The 20,775-nt window shown below is 42.6% G+C and overlaps 1 protein-coding gene across 5 annotated transcripts in view; it reads right to left on the bottom strand.

Annotated features, from left to right (window-relative positions):
* MPP7 (MAGUK p55 scaffold protein 7) overlaps positions 1-20,775 on the bottom strand; it is a 58,927-nt gene that overhangs the window by 29,064 nt on the left and 9,088 nt on the right. For all 5 annotated transcript variants that reach the window (XM_061555181.1, XM_061555184.1, XM_061555182.1 and 2 more), the window contains exons 2-3: positions 1,234-1,306; positions 811-929 (exon numbers count right to left, since the gene is read on the bottom strand). In XM_061555181.1, coding sequence (XP_061411165.1) covers positions 811-929; positions 1,234-1,291 — 177 coding nt within the window. In that variant the 5' untranslated portion in view covers positions 1,292-1,306. The remainder of the gene's footprint in view (positions 1-810; positions 930-1,233; positions 1,307-20,775) is intronic.

Below are 20,775 nucleotides of genomic sequence, written 5' to 3'. Positions count from 1 at the left end.
AGGAATCTTCCTTAAATAAAGCAGGAAGAGGAAAACATTTAGCATTTGTTTGCAGCAATTTTTTTCCAAGACAGAAGTGACCAGCATTTCAGGCCATTGTTCACAAAGCTCAACAATGACAACTCAAGTGGTCTGAAAATAACAGGAAGGATTTCAGATCAGCTACCCCTTCCCCATGGATAACAGGAAATGCAAATACGATGATCCGTGATAAAAAAAAAAGCTATACTGTATTTGTATTGGCTCTCTCAGCTTTAAGTCAGCAGTACTGATGAAACACAATAAAAAAATGTATGGTGCAATAAAGGATGAAAGCTAATTTTCTACGTGGCCCATCATTCTAAGATCCACCGCACAAACACTTGACATCGATTCATATTTACTGCACTGTGTATCGTATGTTTTTCTTCAAGAACGAATTCACTGAAATGTTTGATTTATTCACAAGTGAGTTGCATTAGAATGATTTTTTTTAACTACAACTTTTCAAAACACGATGTAGTAAATATGTTAGGTAATTTGAGTTTGCAGATCCCGGTATGTAGTGGGTGTGGAAAAGGTCATAGTTAAAGGTTTGAGTGTTAATGGAACATTGATTAAAAATAACAACGTGGGCTGCAAGGTTATGTAGGGACTGAGGGTAGGTGTGCAAACTGGGGTACAGGGTGTATAAAAGGTCACAGGTGTGGCTAAGAGTGACAACCAAGTCATGAATGGCTGTGATGGTTACTTGTCTAGAGAAGGGTATCAGTCAGCTTATAGGAGGGCACTACGCTGATGAGGGTGTGTTTGGTAGAGGTGAAGCAGTGCCTTCACGAGGGACTGCAGGCTGGCATCTCCACAGATGTCCCGTAAGAAGGTCATGTCCTCTGGGCTGCCCCCATGCTCCTGAAGTTGCGACGGGAGGGTGGCCAGGACTTCGCTCATCGCTGGGGGAACAATGAACACAACATGCACGTCCATGTTCTCACCTCACAGGGTAACTGAAAGCCCATTTTAAGTAAATCTGACGAGGCTCCTAAAAATGTAATTGCCAATTATGAAATTATTTAAAATGTATTTACATCACAATGTACTAGCAGATGTTTGGTATATATATATTTGTAGATTTGTCCATTTTATCCAGATAATAGATCAACAACCAACAGATGAATTGGGCCAATTGAGTTCAGAAACTAAATAAATCTTGCAATGACTAAAACATCTAAAAAACGACCGCTCTGCTCGGCTAACCTCCGTTCCTTGGTGTGGCCGACAGTGCTGGCATTCCGGTCCCTGCCGAGTCGGGCATGCACGAGGCTCCGCGCTGGCACAGACAACAAGATGGAACTTGTTACGAGAAATCCGCGTCAATCACAGCAACACCTGACGCTTCTCACGTACGTTCATCAGCAAGCGTCCCCCCCCACAAGCCCATCACACCATCACAGCTGCCTGCCTCACTGTGAGCCACAGAGACACAAAGACAGCACAACAGGGTTGTGGTTGGAATTTGGAAAAACGTTGATCATCACTTTAAATGATGAACTATCATTACCAATTTCTTACATGTGACATTCCACTAATTGCAATTACTTTTAGTTGTAGGCCTGAATCATGGGACAGTTCTACGAGAAACATTAAACACATGGTTAAAGGCAAGACATTGGCAGATATTTGCATTTACAGGTAAGGATTTGCAAGCAAGGATGCAAATGGCACAAATGTCCTTGGGCAAAGCATGTAAACAAATATCAGTGTACTGTAACTTATACCGAATAATTGATATACATATCTAATCATGTATATATACTACCTTTATTTGCCATGATGCACAAAAAAGTTCAGTATTTCTGTCATGATACAAATGACCATTTCCAAGTAAAGTAATTTTACAGCTTCTAAAAGTTGTCAATCATTACTTATTTTGTCCACCCCCCACCACCCCCTGAAATTCAAATTAGATTCAGCTACACTTAACGTTTCAAACACTGTACACATAAATCAGGCATGCATGCACACACACAACCAAACACAAAAAAGGCACAAGGCACACGGGCTAAATGGCACCAGGGGTCCCTTACGGCAACCAAAAACCGAGATTAATGGCACGCGATAATGAATTCCCCTCAGTACACAGATGGGGCACTGGTGTCCATATTTTTGACTCCTGCTCATCATTCCCCTCATGACACAATGGCCCCTCCATTTTGTCCATCTAAAGTACAATGTGAAAAGATAATATATATGAAACATTTGTGTACGAATGTACGTGCAAATTGTAGCAAATAATAATTGAATTACATAATAAATTCACATATTTATCAAGACGTTGGTTATTCACGTGTAAGTACACATTTCTATTGAAAAACGATGTGAAAATGGATATATCTTACACACATTTTGTTATTTTGGCATATTGTTTTCTTTTTATGGAGAGATAATTGGCGAAAACCTTTTCCACAACATACAAACCAGGTCTTTTTGCAGCACAGACTGGAAATTAATAATATATGGTGTTCACACGCATCCTTGGGAGGTCTGCAGGTCCCTGATGTTATACATGCATGGGATGACGGGCCATGCAGCAAGGGCAAATGTGGTAGGCACCTGCATCATGTATTGGTATTAAGGCAGCTTCAAATACATATTTCACTATCTCGCTGGAAGTACAGCAAGTCGTTGATGAGTGAGATTCTTCTGGATATTTGATTATTTTCCTTGGTGTGAATAGGATTTTTTAAAGTGCTACATTTACTTAAATGTAAAATTTCTAAATAAAGAAATGGATTACATATAAAAACTTTTTTAAAGTCTTGAAAAAATGTATGCATACAAAACCAGACTTATTATATACATTATGCAACAATAACATTCATAACCCATGGAAGTGAAAGTTGATTACAAAATCGCCTGGAACGACCCAATCCCATCACCCCTTAAAAGATAAGTATGCGTTGTGCCTGGACAGTGTTTTGATGAGTAACCACCACGTGCAAAAATACAGGTGTAATAGGCTTTGTGGGAAGTAGACAAGAGTGGAGAAAATGCACTGTCTGTACTCCTTTATTCACAAATTCACACTTCTCAGTGTGGTGAAGTAAAGTCAACTAACCCTCCGGGCCCATCCAACAGTGTATTGACAAAAACGGGCCGTACCTGTACATAAACGTGTAAATCCCTTTTACGAATGAGAAATATTCTGCAGTAGATGTACAGTACCCGATATGCCCTGGATTTTTTCCAAGCGCTGTGCCATTTAAACTCCGAGCAAGCCACTGGAGTGAGCCCGGGTCATTCCGAGCGCATTAGCGCGAATATCAGCAGATGTGCTGCTTAGCATTTCAGTGTCCTGATGTGTGTGCACGCAACTCAAATTACAGAGGCGACAGCGGCCACTGCACCAGACCAACCGGTGCAACGGCTAAAAGTAATACGATACAGTCCACTTCTATTTCCACCTACGAGAGACATTTGTGTGTTACGGTGGTTGTGTGGGAAACACACCGTGCAGCTTTTTGGACAGAAGCAACACAGCGCTCCGTAAACAGACGAAAATACCTAGCTAGAATTATTATCGTGTTGTATTACTGCTCAGCACAAAACACTATTGTGACTTAATTCGTGCACTGTGATGGGATCTTTAATTTGAAAAAGTGTAATCGTTTTTTAGACTGGTAAAGGTCTTTTAATACGTTAATTTCAATGGCAATGTGACTCAAAGCTCAAAAGGACGTTTGATTGTTCTCAGATTCGTTGGCAGTCCTAATCTTGATGCGAAAGCTCCGCGTTATTATGACTCGGTCCTGTCTAGCCAAAGGATGATTGCTGATGTTACAAAATATCGGTCCTTATATTATTGATTCCAGAAGAATGAAGCAAATCTACTTTTGACCAGGATTTGATGACCTTCTATATCGAGGGGATGATTTTGTAATCATTATTGACATATGTTATTTAGGCAGGAAGATTGCTCTGCACAGCAGGACTAGCAGCAGGGATGACAATGTGTGCTGCTCATAGCTGTGAAATAATTGTATAAATAATAGGGCTGTTTAAAAAAAAGGCAGGCAGAAGGCACGACAGATGAAAGGGTGAAACATTACCGCTTCCTTCATTGACATCCACATGGAATTAATTTATTTTTAAACAAAGAAAAAAAACAGTTTTCACCTATTTACATTCAAAGCTCATTTAATAGGTTCCATGTATAGTGACCACCTAACGATAACTGACCTCCACACTAAGTGGTATATACAGTAAGCAACCAGTAGTGGCTGACCATTTGCTGCTGCAGTAATTTATATGCTGCTTCCTGTGATGTCGCATACCCTTGTGGAAGAGGTCATGATGGTTAAGAGCAGATGGATTCTATTTTTGGTTAGCTATTGTTTGTGATGGGAATTACTTGTTTACTATAAAAGAGACCATTAAATAGATTTCAGAGGTTATATTAGATGTGATAAAACACTTAATTACAAATGTAAAACAGTTCCCTCATTGTAATGGATCTTATCTAGAGCCATTTCATTTGAAATTCCTGTGATCTATTAGGGCCAGCTGGGTCATTTATTGAATTATTCTTCCTGTTATTTGCTTTGTGAAATCAGTAAATATGAGTTCCTTCATCACTTTACCTGCAAAGATAACAGTAAAAGGAGCACAGTTCAAGAATCGATTTCTGTTTTTATCCTCCACGACATTTTCTAGGTTTTGTTTTTAGAAACGTGTCAAAATATATTTAATCGCACTCTGCAAAGCCTCGACTGCTGTAGCTCTTTCTACAACTCAATTCCCGAAGTTACAGCTTGTAATTTTCAAGACCTTTTCATGGTGCTACATTCATCACTTTAAGGCCTGTGGGGGCGTGATCACTGATTGACTCTGCAAGTCCCCTTGGAAACACTAGTCACTGCGGTAGCCTCTCATACAGCACAGGGAAAAAGACATGGGCAACTGTTGCTTTTAATTTGCCCAGCACAAACCATCAAATAAATGCAACAGTATATGGCAAAGCGATTCTAGGTGGACTCAATATATATTTACCACAATAAATGAGTATGTGGCCTTGGCATGGACAATGGAATGCCACAGCATTTCCAAACAAAATCACCGCATCTGCTTGCGAAGCCATATTAGTGAATGGAATTTTACCATTTCAACATTTAAATATTTCCACCCAGATTATCTACTAGACTAACAACGAACGCTCAGTGCTTTTAAAGCTACCATGTGTGGAATGCACATTCTAAGAAGTGTCGTATTTCATATTTCACACACAGCACGATGAATGCAAGCACAATACACTAAGAGACTTCTACTTCTCTTTGAACTTGGACGATTCAAAATGTAAAGACAGTATGTCGCCACAAACGCTATGGACACATTGTGCGAGTAAAAATGGCACGTACATATTTTCACACGACTGGCAGAGGTGTAATAATTATAATTCCATATTGCCAATGTAAAACACTCAATTCATTGAAAATACATGGCAATACATCTGAACCAATACCGGTTGTTGTGCACTATGAATAATTTGTTGTGCACAATGGTAAACCACGTCAGCGGTACTCTGCAGTCTGCTGCTTTTGCGTGCACAACCGTTTGTGATGGAGGCTTGTCAGCTAATCGAAGTCCATCTGAGGGAACAATTATTGTTGGCAGGAATCGCAGCTAAATGTCTCAACTACTGCACTCGGAAACAATGCCACTTCTATTCCATTTCTGGGGAAAAGACTTCCCAAAGTGTGCTTTTGGATAGAATGGATGCACTGGGCAGCATCACCGCTTTGATCAATACGATCAATGAATATGCCGCCAATGATTAATTCAAAGTGCTTGCTGTGTGACAGCCACTTTAATAGGAGGGCGACTTACCCCAAGCCTTTATTTATTGACAGGATGAAAGACTCATTAAACACAAAGTTCTGCACTTTAAAAGATGCAAGTACTTCAAATAATCCATTCTTAAATTAATACATATGTAGTGACATCAGGGATGTCAATGTATGGTGCAGGCTCGGGAGGGCCGTGGCGTGCGATGTCCTTACGTCACGGACAGCACCGTGTGGGTTGCTGTGTGAGGCCGGCTCGAGCACAGCACGGCGTGCGATGCACCGTCATCGCATACACCCTGTAGCCTGGTGTAGTACCAGCCCTAGTGGGGCTTGGTGAGCACTGGGATAGCGCGGGCACCAAGCATAGCGTGTAGTGCGGGCTCCCACAAGGAGGAGCGGGAGATTGTCAGCCCAGGGAGAGGGTAGTCCCGGGCCATGGCACTCTGGTTGACCCCGTAGACACGTGATCCACAGTGTCCACTGAGAAGGCCCCAGGTGGGGGGGCTAGGGGGTGATCACATGTCCAGGGAGAGCTCTCGAGAGGGAGCTAGAACACTTGAGAAGGCGGGCGGGGCCGAGGGCGGAGGCGGCCCCGACCCGGGAGGATATAAGGTGGGTCCCTGAGAGGGACCGGGGTCTTCATTCTACAAGCTGGAAGCTCTACGTCTACAAGCTGGAAGGTCTATGTAATACGAGGCATCAACACGTGGCCGGAGACCCAAGTGAGGGTCCGACCCTTCGGAGCTGTAACTCCTACGTATAGTGTAGTTAGCTGGGTGGTCACCACCCCATGCTGTATCTGGTAAAGGGGTAGTTACCCCTTTGTATATACGTGTTACAATAAATGAGTTGCCTCTAAAAAGAATAACGTCTGCGACTCAGTTGGACTCACTACACATATCTAAGACACACATCCTAAACATTTGATTAAATATGTGCCATTCTACTTTTTTTCATCCCCGACTTGCGACGTTCCACAAATTCACATTTCATCTACACTACCGTGCGAGACATTTTTAAGTGGAAGATACAGTACAAACGTAAACATATTTATGTACCTGTAGTGACTGTGAATGTCACGGCGGATAATGAGTTGGCATTTTGTGTAGTCCGCTTACTGGGCGTAGTACCAGCCCTAGCGGGGCTTGGGTGAGCGCTGGTCAGCGCGGAGGCACCACGTACAGTGTGCGGTGCGGGCTCCCGGTGAGGGAGCGAGAGGGAGTGTCAGCCAGCCAGGGTTACGTTGGGGCATGATACGCTAGTTGACCTGCCAACACATGACCGGATTATATTGGAGGGGAGCCACCGGTGGACGGGGGCCGCTGGGCAGTCACTTGTATAAAGGAGCTCTTGGGGGCCTTCAGGAAAGCGTTCGAGAGATCTAGAAGGTGGGCGGGGCGAGGGGCGGAGCCAGCCCCAGCCCAGGCCGATATAACGGGGGCCCGTGAGGAGCTCGGGGTTCTTCGGGATGCTGGTGAAGAAGATCCACGTCGGGTTAAAGAAGCCTCTAGCCATGCGGTCCGGGACCCAGCTTGTGGTCCGGGCCTGGATAGTGAACCGTGTCTAGTTCTGCCGTAGCGTGGCTAGATGGGCATTCAACACCCAAGTGTAGGTTGTGTTATGTTATGTTGGTGAAATATTATTGCTCCTAAGACAACGTCTGCAACTCAGTTGGACTCACTACATACCAATCACTCAGATTGCAGTGTAATTTCTAAGGCTCTTCTTTGAGATGTCCAGTATTTCTCATGTTTCCCGAGAAAATAAGGAAAGAACGAATTTTTATTTTTGAGAAAGCACATAAGCTGTCTCATGCAAGCTTAATCGCTGCATGAACCCCCAATCCAAACTCTCTGCTGACAGAATACTGGTGTGTACAACCACACCATTTGACTTTAAATCACTCTTACTGGGCCGAGAATTGCAGTCTTAATGATTAACACAGGACAGTAATATCTACCGATTAGCATGGTTTGCTACGTACTGGGCGAAAACAGTTCAACATACATACTGATATAGAAACAATACCCGACTGCTTTAGGAATATAAAGCTGGCAAGTCAATGCAATATGTGAGCCTCCAGTTTATTTAGGGGAGTGGACTTTACACAGAAAAACAAGTAGTGTGTAAATGCTCATGCAAATTGTTACACACAATAAGCATGCAAGTGTAATGACAGTAGAGTCTACCTGCGATGTGAGTGGACTAGTGGCCATGGGAGGTAATGAGTGGGGAGTCAGCCTACAGTGCGAATGCACTAGTGGCCACGGGAGGTAAAGAGAGAGGTGTCAGCTGTGAGTACGAAGGGACTGGTGGCAACGGGAATGATCGAGAAGGGAGCGTGGTCAGGTGACGGAAGAAGAGGGTAGAGTCTGCTGGTGGAGCGAGCTTCCAGAGTCAGCGAGAAGGTTCAGGAAGGGGGGCGTGGCCTCGGTCCTTATACAAGGGAGATGCGCGGGAGACTCGGGGCTGTTCAATAAAGAAACCATCTCAAGACAAGTGTGTCAAGCCGTCTTTACACAAGCTTAAAACACACACACTAACGATAGAGCTAATACTCATGTACAAGAATGATAACATCCATGTATAAACATTCAAACATTTATTGTAAATAGTGCATAGATTTTGTCGTTTTCACGAACACATGTAAAATGTCTTCTTATAAAGGGATAAATGAACATACCACTTCACAGGCACGGCCATGATTAATCTATTGGCACTCTTAAAAACAGCTTAGAAAAACAACTCTTACATTGTGCGTGTTATACATTTCATTATTGATCAGTCAATTGTACAACATGCTGTTACATAAACAGTTGCATCATCATTTAATCTATTCTGCATGCTATATTATTTGGGTCTTTTGGTAAAGTCATGTAGATGGTTCAAAGAAAATAACAAAAACTCCTAGTGATGATGATCCCTTGTGTTGTGATCGAAATGTCGTAGTTTTTTGTTCTTTTCTTTGAGCCATCTACGTGACTTTACCGAAAGACCCAAAGAAGATGAATTCCTGCAGTCACGAAAGCTTTAAGTCAACATTTATTCTGCATGCTATCACAATACTGAAACATTCTTTGGGTCTTTCAGTAAAGCCGCGTAGATAAAAAAAAAAAAATAATCACCATATCACGACGTTTCGATCGCAACACAAGCAATCGTCATCAGGTGAGAGCTGCTGAAGCAGGAAAAAATATATGGTGGGATCGCTGCTAAGGCAGGGAGTTATAAAGGTTTGAGATGGGTGTAGCCCAAGGATTAGTGGGCGGGGCTAGAGAAATCTTGATAAACGAAGCTGTGGGGGTGGCCATTGTATTGTGAGAGATTAGCATGTCAATGTAAGAAATTTGCTTGTAAATATAAGCTAGAGAGAGCTCGGAAAGGAACATTGCCACATGGAGGTAGAAAAGGATGGCAAGCCGCCATTTACTAACACAGCTAACGGTGGCTGTGTTAGTGAATGCAACTCAGAGAGCCGAAAATAACTGCTAACGTAGGTAGGTAGGAAGGAAACAACACAACCAGTTATGATCTAAACTGGTTAATAACGTCCTTCCAATGATTGCTCAGTTTGTACCCATCTTCTCGGTTGAAATTGTGTCTGTGTTTGTATATCTGGACTAGCTGTACTACCCGGCTTCGCCCGGGACTTGGATCCACCACGCCCGGCCGCCTTTGTCTCCCAAGTGCCGATGTTAATACGCCACACCAGTTACTCGTTTGAGGCTGAGTCGACCTAGGGGAGGTTCAAATAATCGTCACCGGTGGTGGCCGTGAGCGGGAATCGAACTCGGTTCGCCGGGTTGGTAGCGCAGCGTAGCGTTAAGCACTACACCCACCGCTCCTCACACACCACACACGCACAGACACACACACAGACACACGCAGACACACACAGACAGACACAGACAGACACACACACACACAGACACACAGACAGCACGCTAAGCACTACACTACCGCTCCCCACACACCACACACGCACACACACAGACACACACACAGACACACACACAGACACAGACAGCACGCTAAGCACTACACTACCGTTCCCCCTACACAACACACGCGCGCGCGTCCATAGGTACACATACACGCGCTTGCTGCAGACACACACGACTTTCAGGGTGCGTAAGGCAGTAAACGACTGAAATAATAAAGCGGCAATGCTGTGCGAGGAACGCCTTAGACCAGCAACACATTTGTGTAATGCGAGCGTAAACACACAAACACATACAAACACATACACACACATACATACACACACATACACACAAACACATACACACACATACACACACATACAAACACACAGACATACACATACACACAAACACACACATACATGCACACATACACAATACACACACACATACATGCAGACACACAGACAGACACGTAACACACATACATACACACACATACATACACAGAAACACATACACACACATACATAGACACACACATACATACACACAAACACATGCACACACGTACATACACACATACATAGAGACACGCAGACATACACATAAAGACATAAAAAAAAACCCACATACATACACACACACATACACACAAACACATACATACACATACATACACACATACATAGAGACACACAGACATACACATAAACACAAACACACATACACATGACCCGGCTTCGCCCGGGACTTGGATCCACGATGCCCCGCCGCCTTTGTCTCCCCAGTGACGATGTTCACACACGACAGCAGTTACGCTTTTGAGGCTGAGTGGACCTAGGGGAGGGCCAGGTCCGTTTCAAATAATCGTCAGCGGTGGTGGGCGTGAGTTGGAATCGAACTGGGGTCGCTCAAGCAGCTTAATGACTGTTTGTACAAAGAACATATAAAGAATCGATTATAATAACCAGGCAAGAGTCCACATTATAGACTGCCAGCACACGCACTCAGCTTCATAAGCAGGCTAGAGTGTACATGATAGAGTGGCAGTACGCTTACCGAGCTTAATAAGCAGGCTACAGTGTACATGATAGACTGGCAGTACGCTCACCCAGCTAAATGAGTATTTGTACAGTGAACATTAAAGTAATCGATTGTTGGCGCGTTGGGTTTAAAAGTAATATTAATAGCACACATTGTGGTGGGGGTGTAGTGAAGAGTAGGAAAAACTTTGATGAATTTACCTCAGAGTGGCGTGGTGGGTGTCGAGGCCTAGTAGCGTGCAAAGCCTGCGGCCTCGCCTAAAATTGTCGGCTTGGAAAAGGCAGGGTACGGGTGGCGTTCCTTCCCCCCCCCCCCCTAGCGCTCCAACAATACTGTGTAATGGCTATTATTTAATTAAATACGGAGCTTATGAAAGTGGCGAAGGCGTGGCTAGCCGTTGGCAGGGGCAACCGCCGTCCAATGAAACTGCAGCCCTTGGCGAAGGCGTGGCTAGCCGTTGCCAGGTCCAATGAAAGCGGCGAAGGCGTGGCTAGCCGTTGCCAGGGGCAACCGCCGTCCAATGAAAGTGCGTATGGGCCAAAGTCCACACACACACACACAGACAGACAGACAGACATGAACGATTTTATATATATAGATGGTTTCATGGACGAATCTTTGCTGATAGCCAGTGGGTTTACAGAGTACCTTCGTCTTGGCAAAATCAATTTCGTGTGTGCCCACAGTGTTAAAATAATGATCAGCCACGGCTAAAGTATTGGTACTACAGTGTTTCAGATCTGCCTTATGTTCACGAACCCAGTCCGAGACATGTCGATTAGTTTCCCCAATGTAACTGTTGCTGCAGACACAGCTTAGTCTGAAGACACCAGGGTACTGCATGTCAAGGATCACACCCTTCACAGATGGGATCAAATCACGATTTTATGCACGGTGTTGAATTGTACCTGGATCTTGCGTTTGCTCACGATTTTGGAAATATTTTTGGTGACCCCTGCTATGTATGGCAAGGTGATGGTTTTGATTGGGTTCCTAAGATGGTTCTTTCCCAAAGGTTGGGGTGATAGCTCTATGGATTGTGTAGTCTGAATATCCATTCTTCTTGAGGGCTTGGTGTACATGCTCCAGTTCACTGGCTAGGTAGTAATGGTCGGAAATACAACGAGCTCGATGGTATAGAGTTTTGATGAGGGAATTCTTCTGGGATGGATGGTGGTGGGAGTCAGGTTTTAGGTAGGCATCCGTACGGGTGGCTTTCCTGTAGACAGTGTCCCATTGAGCCATCAGGTCTGTTTTCGATTAAAACATCCAAGAATGGTAAATTGCCATCCTTTTTCACCTCCATGGCGAATTTGATGGCTGGGTGTATGGAATTGATGTGGTTGAAGAATTGGTCCCGAGCTGGTAGGCCATGTGGCCAGATGATGAACATATCATCTACGTATCGCTTCCACAAGGAAGGACGTAGGGTGGATGCCTGGATGGCATCTGTCTCGAATTTCTCTGTGAAAACATTGGCTACAACTGGAGATAAGGGGAGAACCCATTGGGGTACCTTCAACTTGTTTGTAGAATGTTCCATTCCAGGTAAAGTAAGTGTTGATGAGGCCGGTACATCAGCATTCAGTCCTTGATGGACCAAATCTTCAATGATTGCAATGGTGTCAGGCACAGGGACTTTGGGAAACAAAGATACCACATCGAAACTGACAAGCAAATCACCTGGAGATAGTGAGATGTTCTTCATTGAACAAAGTTAAGTACAGCTGAGGTGATCTTACCAGTGAATGGTTGCAAGGTCTCAGACAGAAATCGGGCCAGTTTGTAGGTGGGTGAGTAAAGGTGGAGACGATAGGACGGAGTGGTGTACCTTCTTTATGGATTTTTGGTAAGCCATAAAATCTGGGTGGTCTAGCAGCAGAGAGTTTTAAGGAAAGCCGCTTGGTTGATTTGATTAAATATGTCGAATCAGTGATGATGTTGTTGGTTTTTTTAACCAGGCCGTTGGTAGGATATCTTTTGATTTTGGTATAGCTGCCATCATTAAGTAGGTCCTGAATTTTGTTATTGTATGTGGTTTTGTCCATGATGACAGAGGCATTGCCCTTGTCGGCTGAGAGGATGACTGTCATCTCTCTTTTTTAGTTGAGAAAGCTCAATGCGCTCATCTTTGCTGATGTTGCTAACAGGTGTCTTAGTGTTTTTAAGGTTTGCAATGATTTCCGATCTTGCCACGTCTGCAGGAATGTGTCCCAAACCCTTAAGGGCTACATCGACCTGGGGAATGATATCATCAACTGGGATGTGTTTAGGGGTGACTGCGAAATTCAACCCTTTAGCTAGAACCGATTTTAGGCTGTTGAAAATTGGGCTGTTGCTCTGATTAATAACATTCTTGTCACCATCTAACTTTTTAATATATGGATCTGGTTTCTTCTTGGAAAGGAGCTTGAACTTGGAAATCAGGTTATCTTTGCATTTAGCTGACATTGAGGTGGCTGAAGAGGATGTCATGTTATCTACATGGTCCCAATCAGAGATGGAGACATTTTTTTCTGTCAATTTTCATTGCAAGAGGGTCTTGTCTAAATTGTCTAGTTCAAATCAGAGCAGTCTTATTCTCTCAGAGATCTGGGCTAGGCTGTCCCTAAACAAGATCCGTGTAGCATTCGGAGAAGTAACAGCAGCAGCTGTGAGTGTAAAGGCGATCGGTTTTACCTTAGTGTCGCGACATCTCTTCAGAAAAGTGAGCGACTCGATTAGATGAGCCTTTTTGTCTCGAAGTTTGTTGAAAGATCTAATAGTTGTGTGGTAACCTTTCCTGCAGATTCGGTTAAATCTTGACTTAACGCTTTCGTGATTGCAGGAATTCATATTCTTTGGGTCTTTCAGTAAAGCCACGTAGATAGAAAAATAATACTGCAAAATAATACAACATTGGGCATTGGTATTCTGTCTGACAATTAAATGGGACATTGCTGAGAAACCCAGAATGAAGGAAAATCAGCAGTATATATTGCTTCGTGTGTCTTGTCAAATAAAAAAAAAAATTCTTGGAACGGCTGTGCACGATAACACAAGGTTGCGTGTTCGCAGAAAATGTTTGAATTGTATTTGTATTGAAAGCATGCTCCCACCAGCATTGTCATGCTAATGATACACTGGATTGTTACAATGCAAACAATAGTTTAGAATGAAAATATAATTTACATGGAAACGTTTGTTACTCTTTTAGGGATGACATTAGCAAAGACTAAAATCATACTGAAACCTAATAATGGAGACAAGGTCATTAGAAAAGCTAAAAACCGAACCAATGTCTGTTATATTCCATTCAAATGATAATTGCATCACATGAACCGATAAGTGTACTCAGCCACACAGCCTACTGCTTTGAAAATGCCCTTGCACCCTTGCATATCCTAATAAGAGCATGTTGTGCCAAAGCTCCACCCTGCCTGCCCAACCTTCAATGCTGAGGGTTTACCGGTGGAGCGTTATGCAGATAAACATTTCATGGAATTGGAAAGATATCCAATTTAAATTACATCCAATTAAGCCTTTTCTCTCCCACTAGCATTGCGGATCTAATTTTGTGACGATAAGTCAAGTAATTTTAGTTCTTGTGTGGACGATAATTTCAACATATGTATATATATAAAAGGGAAATTTGTGAATGTGTGTCTGTTCGAAATGTTTAGCATACTTCCCGACATGCAACAAACTTGAAATTTGGCATGTGGGTAGTTTCCAGACTGCACACCATGCACAAAGTATAACAATTTACTTTTGTATTTATTTTGGGGGGGGGGGGGCGCAATAATGGATTTATATTGTGCACGGCAAGTGAGCTGTGACGTCACATCTGTGATGTTACCCGCATGAGGAAGCGTTACACAGTGTGCCTGCTGAGGTCACTAATCCCCCCCCAAACCAACCCTCCGCGAGTAAAGTGCCATACAAATGTGTTGCAGGTCTAAGGCGTTCTTCGCGCAGCATTGGTTTATTATTTGAGTCGTTTACTGCCGTAGTGGTTAGCGCGCTGTGCTACGAACCCGACGACCCGAGTTCGATTCCCGCTCACGGCCACCACCGGTGACAATTATTTGAACCGGTCCTGGGCCTCCCCTAGGTTGACTCAGCCTCAAACGAGTAACTGGTGTGGTGTGTGAACATCGCCACTGGGGAGACAAAAGCGGCCGGGCGTGGTGAATCCTAGTCCCGGGCGAAGCCGGGTAGTAAAGCTAGTTACTTATAAAAGCAAAAGGATGATATTTCACACATTCAACATTACATTGTGCCAGAACCTGAAGGTACATTTGTACCAGGATCCAGCCTAGTTGGAATTATCCCAACAGATTTTCAGTTCTACTTCAAATACATTCTGGCTTGACCTTCAATCCACATTTACGTGAAAAAATAAATGTTGATTAAAGGTCATACTTTCTCAGTTTGAATATGCTTATTTTACATCGATGCTTTCATAGAAATGCCAACTCTTTAAGAAACGGCAATGTCTCAACAAGGTGAAATGTATAGTTGACAATTAGCCAGGCAGGTGGAATCTGGGCAAGCCTGATATTTTATTGCACAACGGAGAGATTGTATCTCAGTGCCAAGTGTTAACAGTCCTGCTATGTAATGTTAATACATAATGGATGCCCATTAACATCTCCACAGGCAAATACCTGATGTGAAAGGCTACCTTTTGGTACCAAGTAAATGAGTTTTGCATGAAGCAAACACCACAATTGTATTCATATAGCTGTTGTTGTCTTTGACGTTGCAATCAAGTCGAATACTACTAGCCAAGCCAATAAATCCCTGTTTTGCTCCAAGACAATCAAGATAAGGTAGCTTTCTTTCCTTCTAAATGGTAATTCAGCATATAAGCTCTGAGGGCCCATATACCTTTAACACTTTTTCTCAAAGCAATTTGTTATAAGCGCATTTTTAAACGTAAATGCTAAAGGAAACACTTGTCAAGTATTTCTGCACTCAAGGTTGATTTAAAAAAAAGTATATACCCCCTTTTCCCCCCTCCCCCCTTAAATGCACTGTTCCCGATCGTGACCCCTACTATGGTAGGGCAGCGAGCCCGGATGCCCTCATCCGTTCGCTAATTACGAGGGTGCACTACGCCTGGGCCTGTTACACGTTGTTCCTCCCTCCTTTTGATATTCCCACTGCATTCTGGGTTCTTAAAATACCTTTTGAAATGAATGAATAAGTGGGAGGTGGTCATATTGCTCAGGGGTCATCGGAGCACTGAGCCAGAACCAATGATACCCTGGACTAGATAGGTTTAACATGTTGACAGACATTTCTCTGTACCAGGGCATGTGGAAAAGGTCCCCCCCCCCACTGTGTGGGTAAACAAAACTTCACTTGAAAGGGTGTCAGAAGTCTGATATATTTCACATGCTGCACTGATCGGGAGTGCTTAAGAGACATGATGTTGATAGCATAATTGCAATTTTGCATCACTAGAAAAATCACAAAAATGTCAGTTTCCATCATGTGTGTACATCATTTGTATAATGCAACTACAATATTTCCCTTTTTTAGGTAAAATGGATTGTTTAAATTGTATACTTATACTGCTTTATTTCCTCCTCACACACCGTTTCAGTTCATAACAATATTACAACCATACATTGCACCAAAAACGAGATTTTGATCATGGTAATTTGTACACTACGATCATCATTTGTATGCACACAACTCGTTGTTCAGCTGGGTGCAGTTGTGGTTGGAGCAGTTAACAATCGGAAGGTTGTTGAGATAAGTCACTGCTAATGAGTCAACTCAGCCCATCATTCCCACGGTCTATAAACATGTATATCGCTCTGTGAGAAGTCGATGTCATCCTATGAAGATGCATGTCCTCGGCATGAGAATGTGTCCGAGCTGGCTCAGGGATACCATCATAAATGAGTGCTGCCCTATTACAGTACGGCTTGATGAGTTAATTGAACTAAGACAATGGCTCAATGCCATGTAACAGCTGCATCCTGCATTATTCATCCTTTTGAGATGGAAGTGAAGATTTATCTCTTTCATGCATGTTGAGCTATAATTAACTTCAGTAGACGCTGACAATTTGTCGTGAGGAGCTTAGAATAATTTGCGTTACAAAAGTTATTTAACACCTACATTATAGGTAACAACAAAATAAGCTCATAATTCAGCCGCTAAATAAAACCCGATACTTCTATACACGATGTTTGGTCCATGAGGTAATGTGTTCACTATACATGATGGACCATTTTAAGTTATATTTATGTAAATAAATGACCAATCGCACAACATAATTTTGCCGCAGTGTTACAATTAAATTAATATTGCTTCAAAACAAATTGGTGTATTTGAGAATGCTGTAGTGTAGACTATATAACATGACATCATTGCGTCAAATTCACTGAGGGATCATCCTAATGCAAGAGCCTCTTTAAAATTGCAGTACGACTCAGCAGCCTTCTTGTTATATTGATGTTTATATAAAATGAAGAGTATTTCAAATCACCAATACGCATTTTCTGAAGGAAATGCAGACAAACTGCACTGTACATGGAGGATAATTCACTATAATGCAATGAGCAGTAAGACCCTTTTAAGTCCCATAAGCCTAAACCTATGAGACAGTTGCATTATGAAAACCCACAGGACCCAGATATGTGTTTTCTGCTTATACAATGAGCACTCATGGATTTGGAGGTCCAAAATTCTGTTATTGCAGCCTACCCAACACTGTAGCTCAGCACTACTGTCAAGGCTTACCAATTATTATCTAACTCATAATAGAGGCGCCTTAAAGATTCAGGGGTAACTGTCAGAACACACAGCAATGATACGTTGACATTGACAACTGATACATATCTGTGTTGTCCCTTCATATGCATATTACCAACACAGCAGCATGTGTGGCTATTAGTTGTTAGGGATGAGCCATTGAATAAAATTCATACATTTACAATATCTGGATTAAATTGAAAATATTATAATCATTTTGAATTATAATTATACACGAATGTAACGGTGAGCTTTGATGCAAAATAATGAATGAGAGACAATATAAATGGGACAGGGAAAAGCAAGAGAATCTAATCGCGTGACCCACCATCGAGACAGCACATAATAAAAATATTTACTCGTTTTTCCAGAGCCAACAGCTGTACAGAAAGCAGGGCTGGGCAGCTGTGCGTGACTGCAAGAAAGCATTGGTACCAGATTTATAGGTCAGGCATATCCACAGAATCCGAGAAAACTACATCAATTGACATACAACACATTATTTGGGTCTTTCGGTAAAGCCATGTAGATAGAAAAAAAAGAATACAAATATCACGACGTTTCGGTCGCAACACAAGCAATCGTCATCAGGTGAAAAAATAGCGGGAGAGCTGCTGAGGCAGGGTGTTATAAAGGTTTGATATGCGTGTAGCCCAAGGGTCATAAGCGAAGTGGGCTCGGCTAGTGATGAAATTTGCATGTAAATGTAAGATCGGGTAAATCGGAGAGCCACCTCCACGACGACGAAGCTGTGGAGGTGGCCATTGTATTGTGAGAGATTAGTATGTCAATGTAAGATCGTAGAGCCACAGCCACATCGAGGAAAACGAGCAATGGTGGCTGTGTTAGTGTGAGACATTTAACCTGTTAATGTAAAGGCATTTAACCTGTTAATGTAACACCAGAGAGTCGAAAATAACTACTAACATCGGCAGGTAGGATGGAAACATCATCACAATCAAAACCATCACCTTGCCATACATAGCAGGGGTCACAAAACAGACTTCCAAAATCATGAGCAAACACAAGATCCAGGTTCGATTCAACACAGTGCATAAAATTTGTGATCTGATCCCATCTGTGAAGGATGTGATCCCTGACATGCAATATCCCGGCGTCTACAAACTAAGCTGTGTCTGTGGCAGTAGTTACATTGGGGAAACTAAGCGGCATGTCTCGGACCGTGTTCGTGAACATAAGGCAGATCTGAAACACGGTAGGACCAATACCTCAGCCATGGCTGATCATTATTTTAACGCTGTGGGCACACACGAAATTGATTTTGCCAAGACGAAGGTACTCTGAAAACCCACTGGCTATCAGCAAAGATTCGTTCATGAAGCCAGATATATATAAAAGGGAAATTTGTGAATATGTGTGTCTGAAATGTTTTGCATACTTCCCGACATGCAACAAACTTGAAATTTGGCATGTGGGTAGCTTCCAGACTGTACACAATGGAAAAAGTATAAAAAATATACGTTTGTATTTTGGGGGGGGGGGAGCAATAAGCATATATTTAGCACGGCAAGTGAGTGGTGACGTCACATCTGTGATGTCACCCGCATACGGCAGCGTCACGCATCCCCCCACCCTCCGCGTAGGCCGTGTATTAATCCAAGACAAGAATCCAAGTCTCGGGCGAAGCCAGGTAGTAAAGCTAGTTCAGATATATAAGCAGACACAATTTCAACCGAGAAGATGGGTACAAACTGAGCAATCATTGGAAGGACGTTATTGACCAGTTTAAGTCATAACTGGCTGTGATGTTTCCATCCTACCTGCCAATGTTCGTAGTTATTTTCGACTCTCTGGTGTTACATTAACAGGTTAAATTTCTTTACATTAACAGCCAATTAGCTATTACTTCAGCACACTGGTGTGATGGCAAGTAAATTCACAACATTTAAAATTGAGTACATTTCGCTGGTGATTACAACCAGGGGGGTTAACGACATTTATAATTATGTTATCGAACCAAAAAAAAACCTTTATCGTGAGCAATAAGTGCACTTGAATTGTACACACTAACATTTAGAAGTGTATTGTAAATCATAAATCTAACTTGTTAAAGAATATTACGTCAAGACAACGAGTTGCAATGCTCAAATTCAGATTTGTTGGTGATCATCTCTCTCTCTATGGCTGAGCCACCAGCAGGATAAACTGTACATAAACGACAGGAGCCAGTCTATCCTACAGTTGACTATTATTGACAACCCACAAATGAGTACTTAAATTATTAACATCAGACAATAACGGTGTGCGCTAACTGTGGCCGTGACTGAACTCCCGAATTTCTGAATATATGGTCAAGCACGATATAAACAGCACCACCCAAATGGATAGCACTGTAACAAGACACAATGAAATAAACACGGAGATAAATTATTGGGTGTTTGTGTATCTTAGCCACTGGATATTGCTGGGCAGCTATCACTAAACCTCAACATATCCTGCTGTAAACATGTCCGTTGTTATCCAGATCTATACACTGTAAGACCAATAAATAATTATGAACAGCAATATTTTCGTAATCTAAAATCCTCAGTTTCTCTAACTTATGTTCCTTGATCAAGCATTATAACTGTGCCGCATTAAGTGGCCTTCGTAATAATGTATGGCATTGAACAGAGCACAGAATGGTATGAAAGCAAGTTTTTCAAAGTGGTTATAAAATGTAAGTCTTTCAGAAGAGCTAATTCCAAACTGTTTATCATAACCCAAATATTTACGCAAACGATTATAATTATGCCGTGCATCTCATCTATCAAGGAATACAACACCGTCTGGCCTGCTCAGCAGGACACACACAAAGGTTTAATTTGAAACCCGAGCACTTATTAATGATGCTGTGGAACACACAAAGCAACCAAAATAGACATCAACAGATGGGTGACTAATGCAATCCAGAGTGCATATAACCCATTGTTCTCATCACTAGACTGTCTGTAAAGGTGTCATGAATAGTGCTGCACTAATACTACTTCATGAAAACCAATTATGTTATAGAGAAAACCCTCTCTTTAATTCTGGGAATCCTATGTTATTTGGGGTATAACAGCTGCCAATCGCCACTAAATAGCGGTGACGTCACAAAGGCGCTTGTGCCAGGCCAGGTGCACACCGAGGCCACGTGAAGTGTCGAAAGATCGCTGACAGGTCACGGGACAAACCGAGGTGCTATGGATTGAGAGACCGAGATGACGGGCAGATGCATAACCTGCGCCGCC

The sequence above is a fragment of the Lethenteron reissneri genome, chromosome 20 (assembly GCF_015708825.2).
Source record: "Lethenteron reissneri isolate LAM-NWPU_2019-01 chromosome 20, ASM1570882v1, whole genome shotgun sequence".
In the NCBI taxonomy this organism is placed as follows: domain Eukaryota; kingdom Metazoa; phylum Chordata; class Hyperoartia; order Petromyzontiformes; family Petromyzontidae; genus Lethenteron; species Lethenteron reissneri.
The sequence above is the reverse complement of the archived record's forward strand: the minus strand, read 5'-3'. Positions and strand labels throughout refer to the sequence as shown.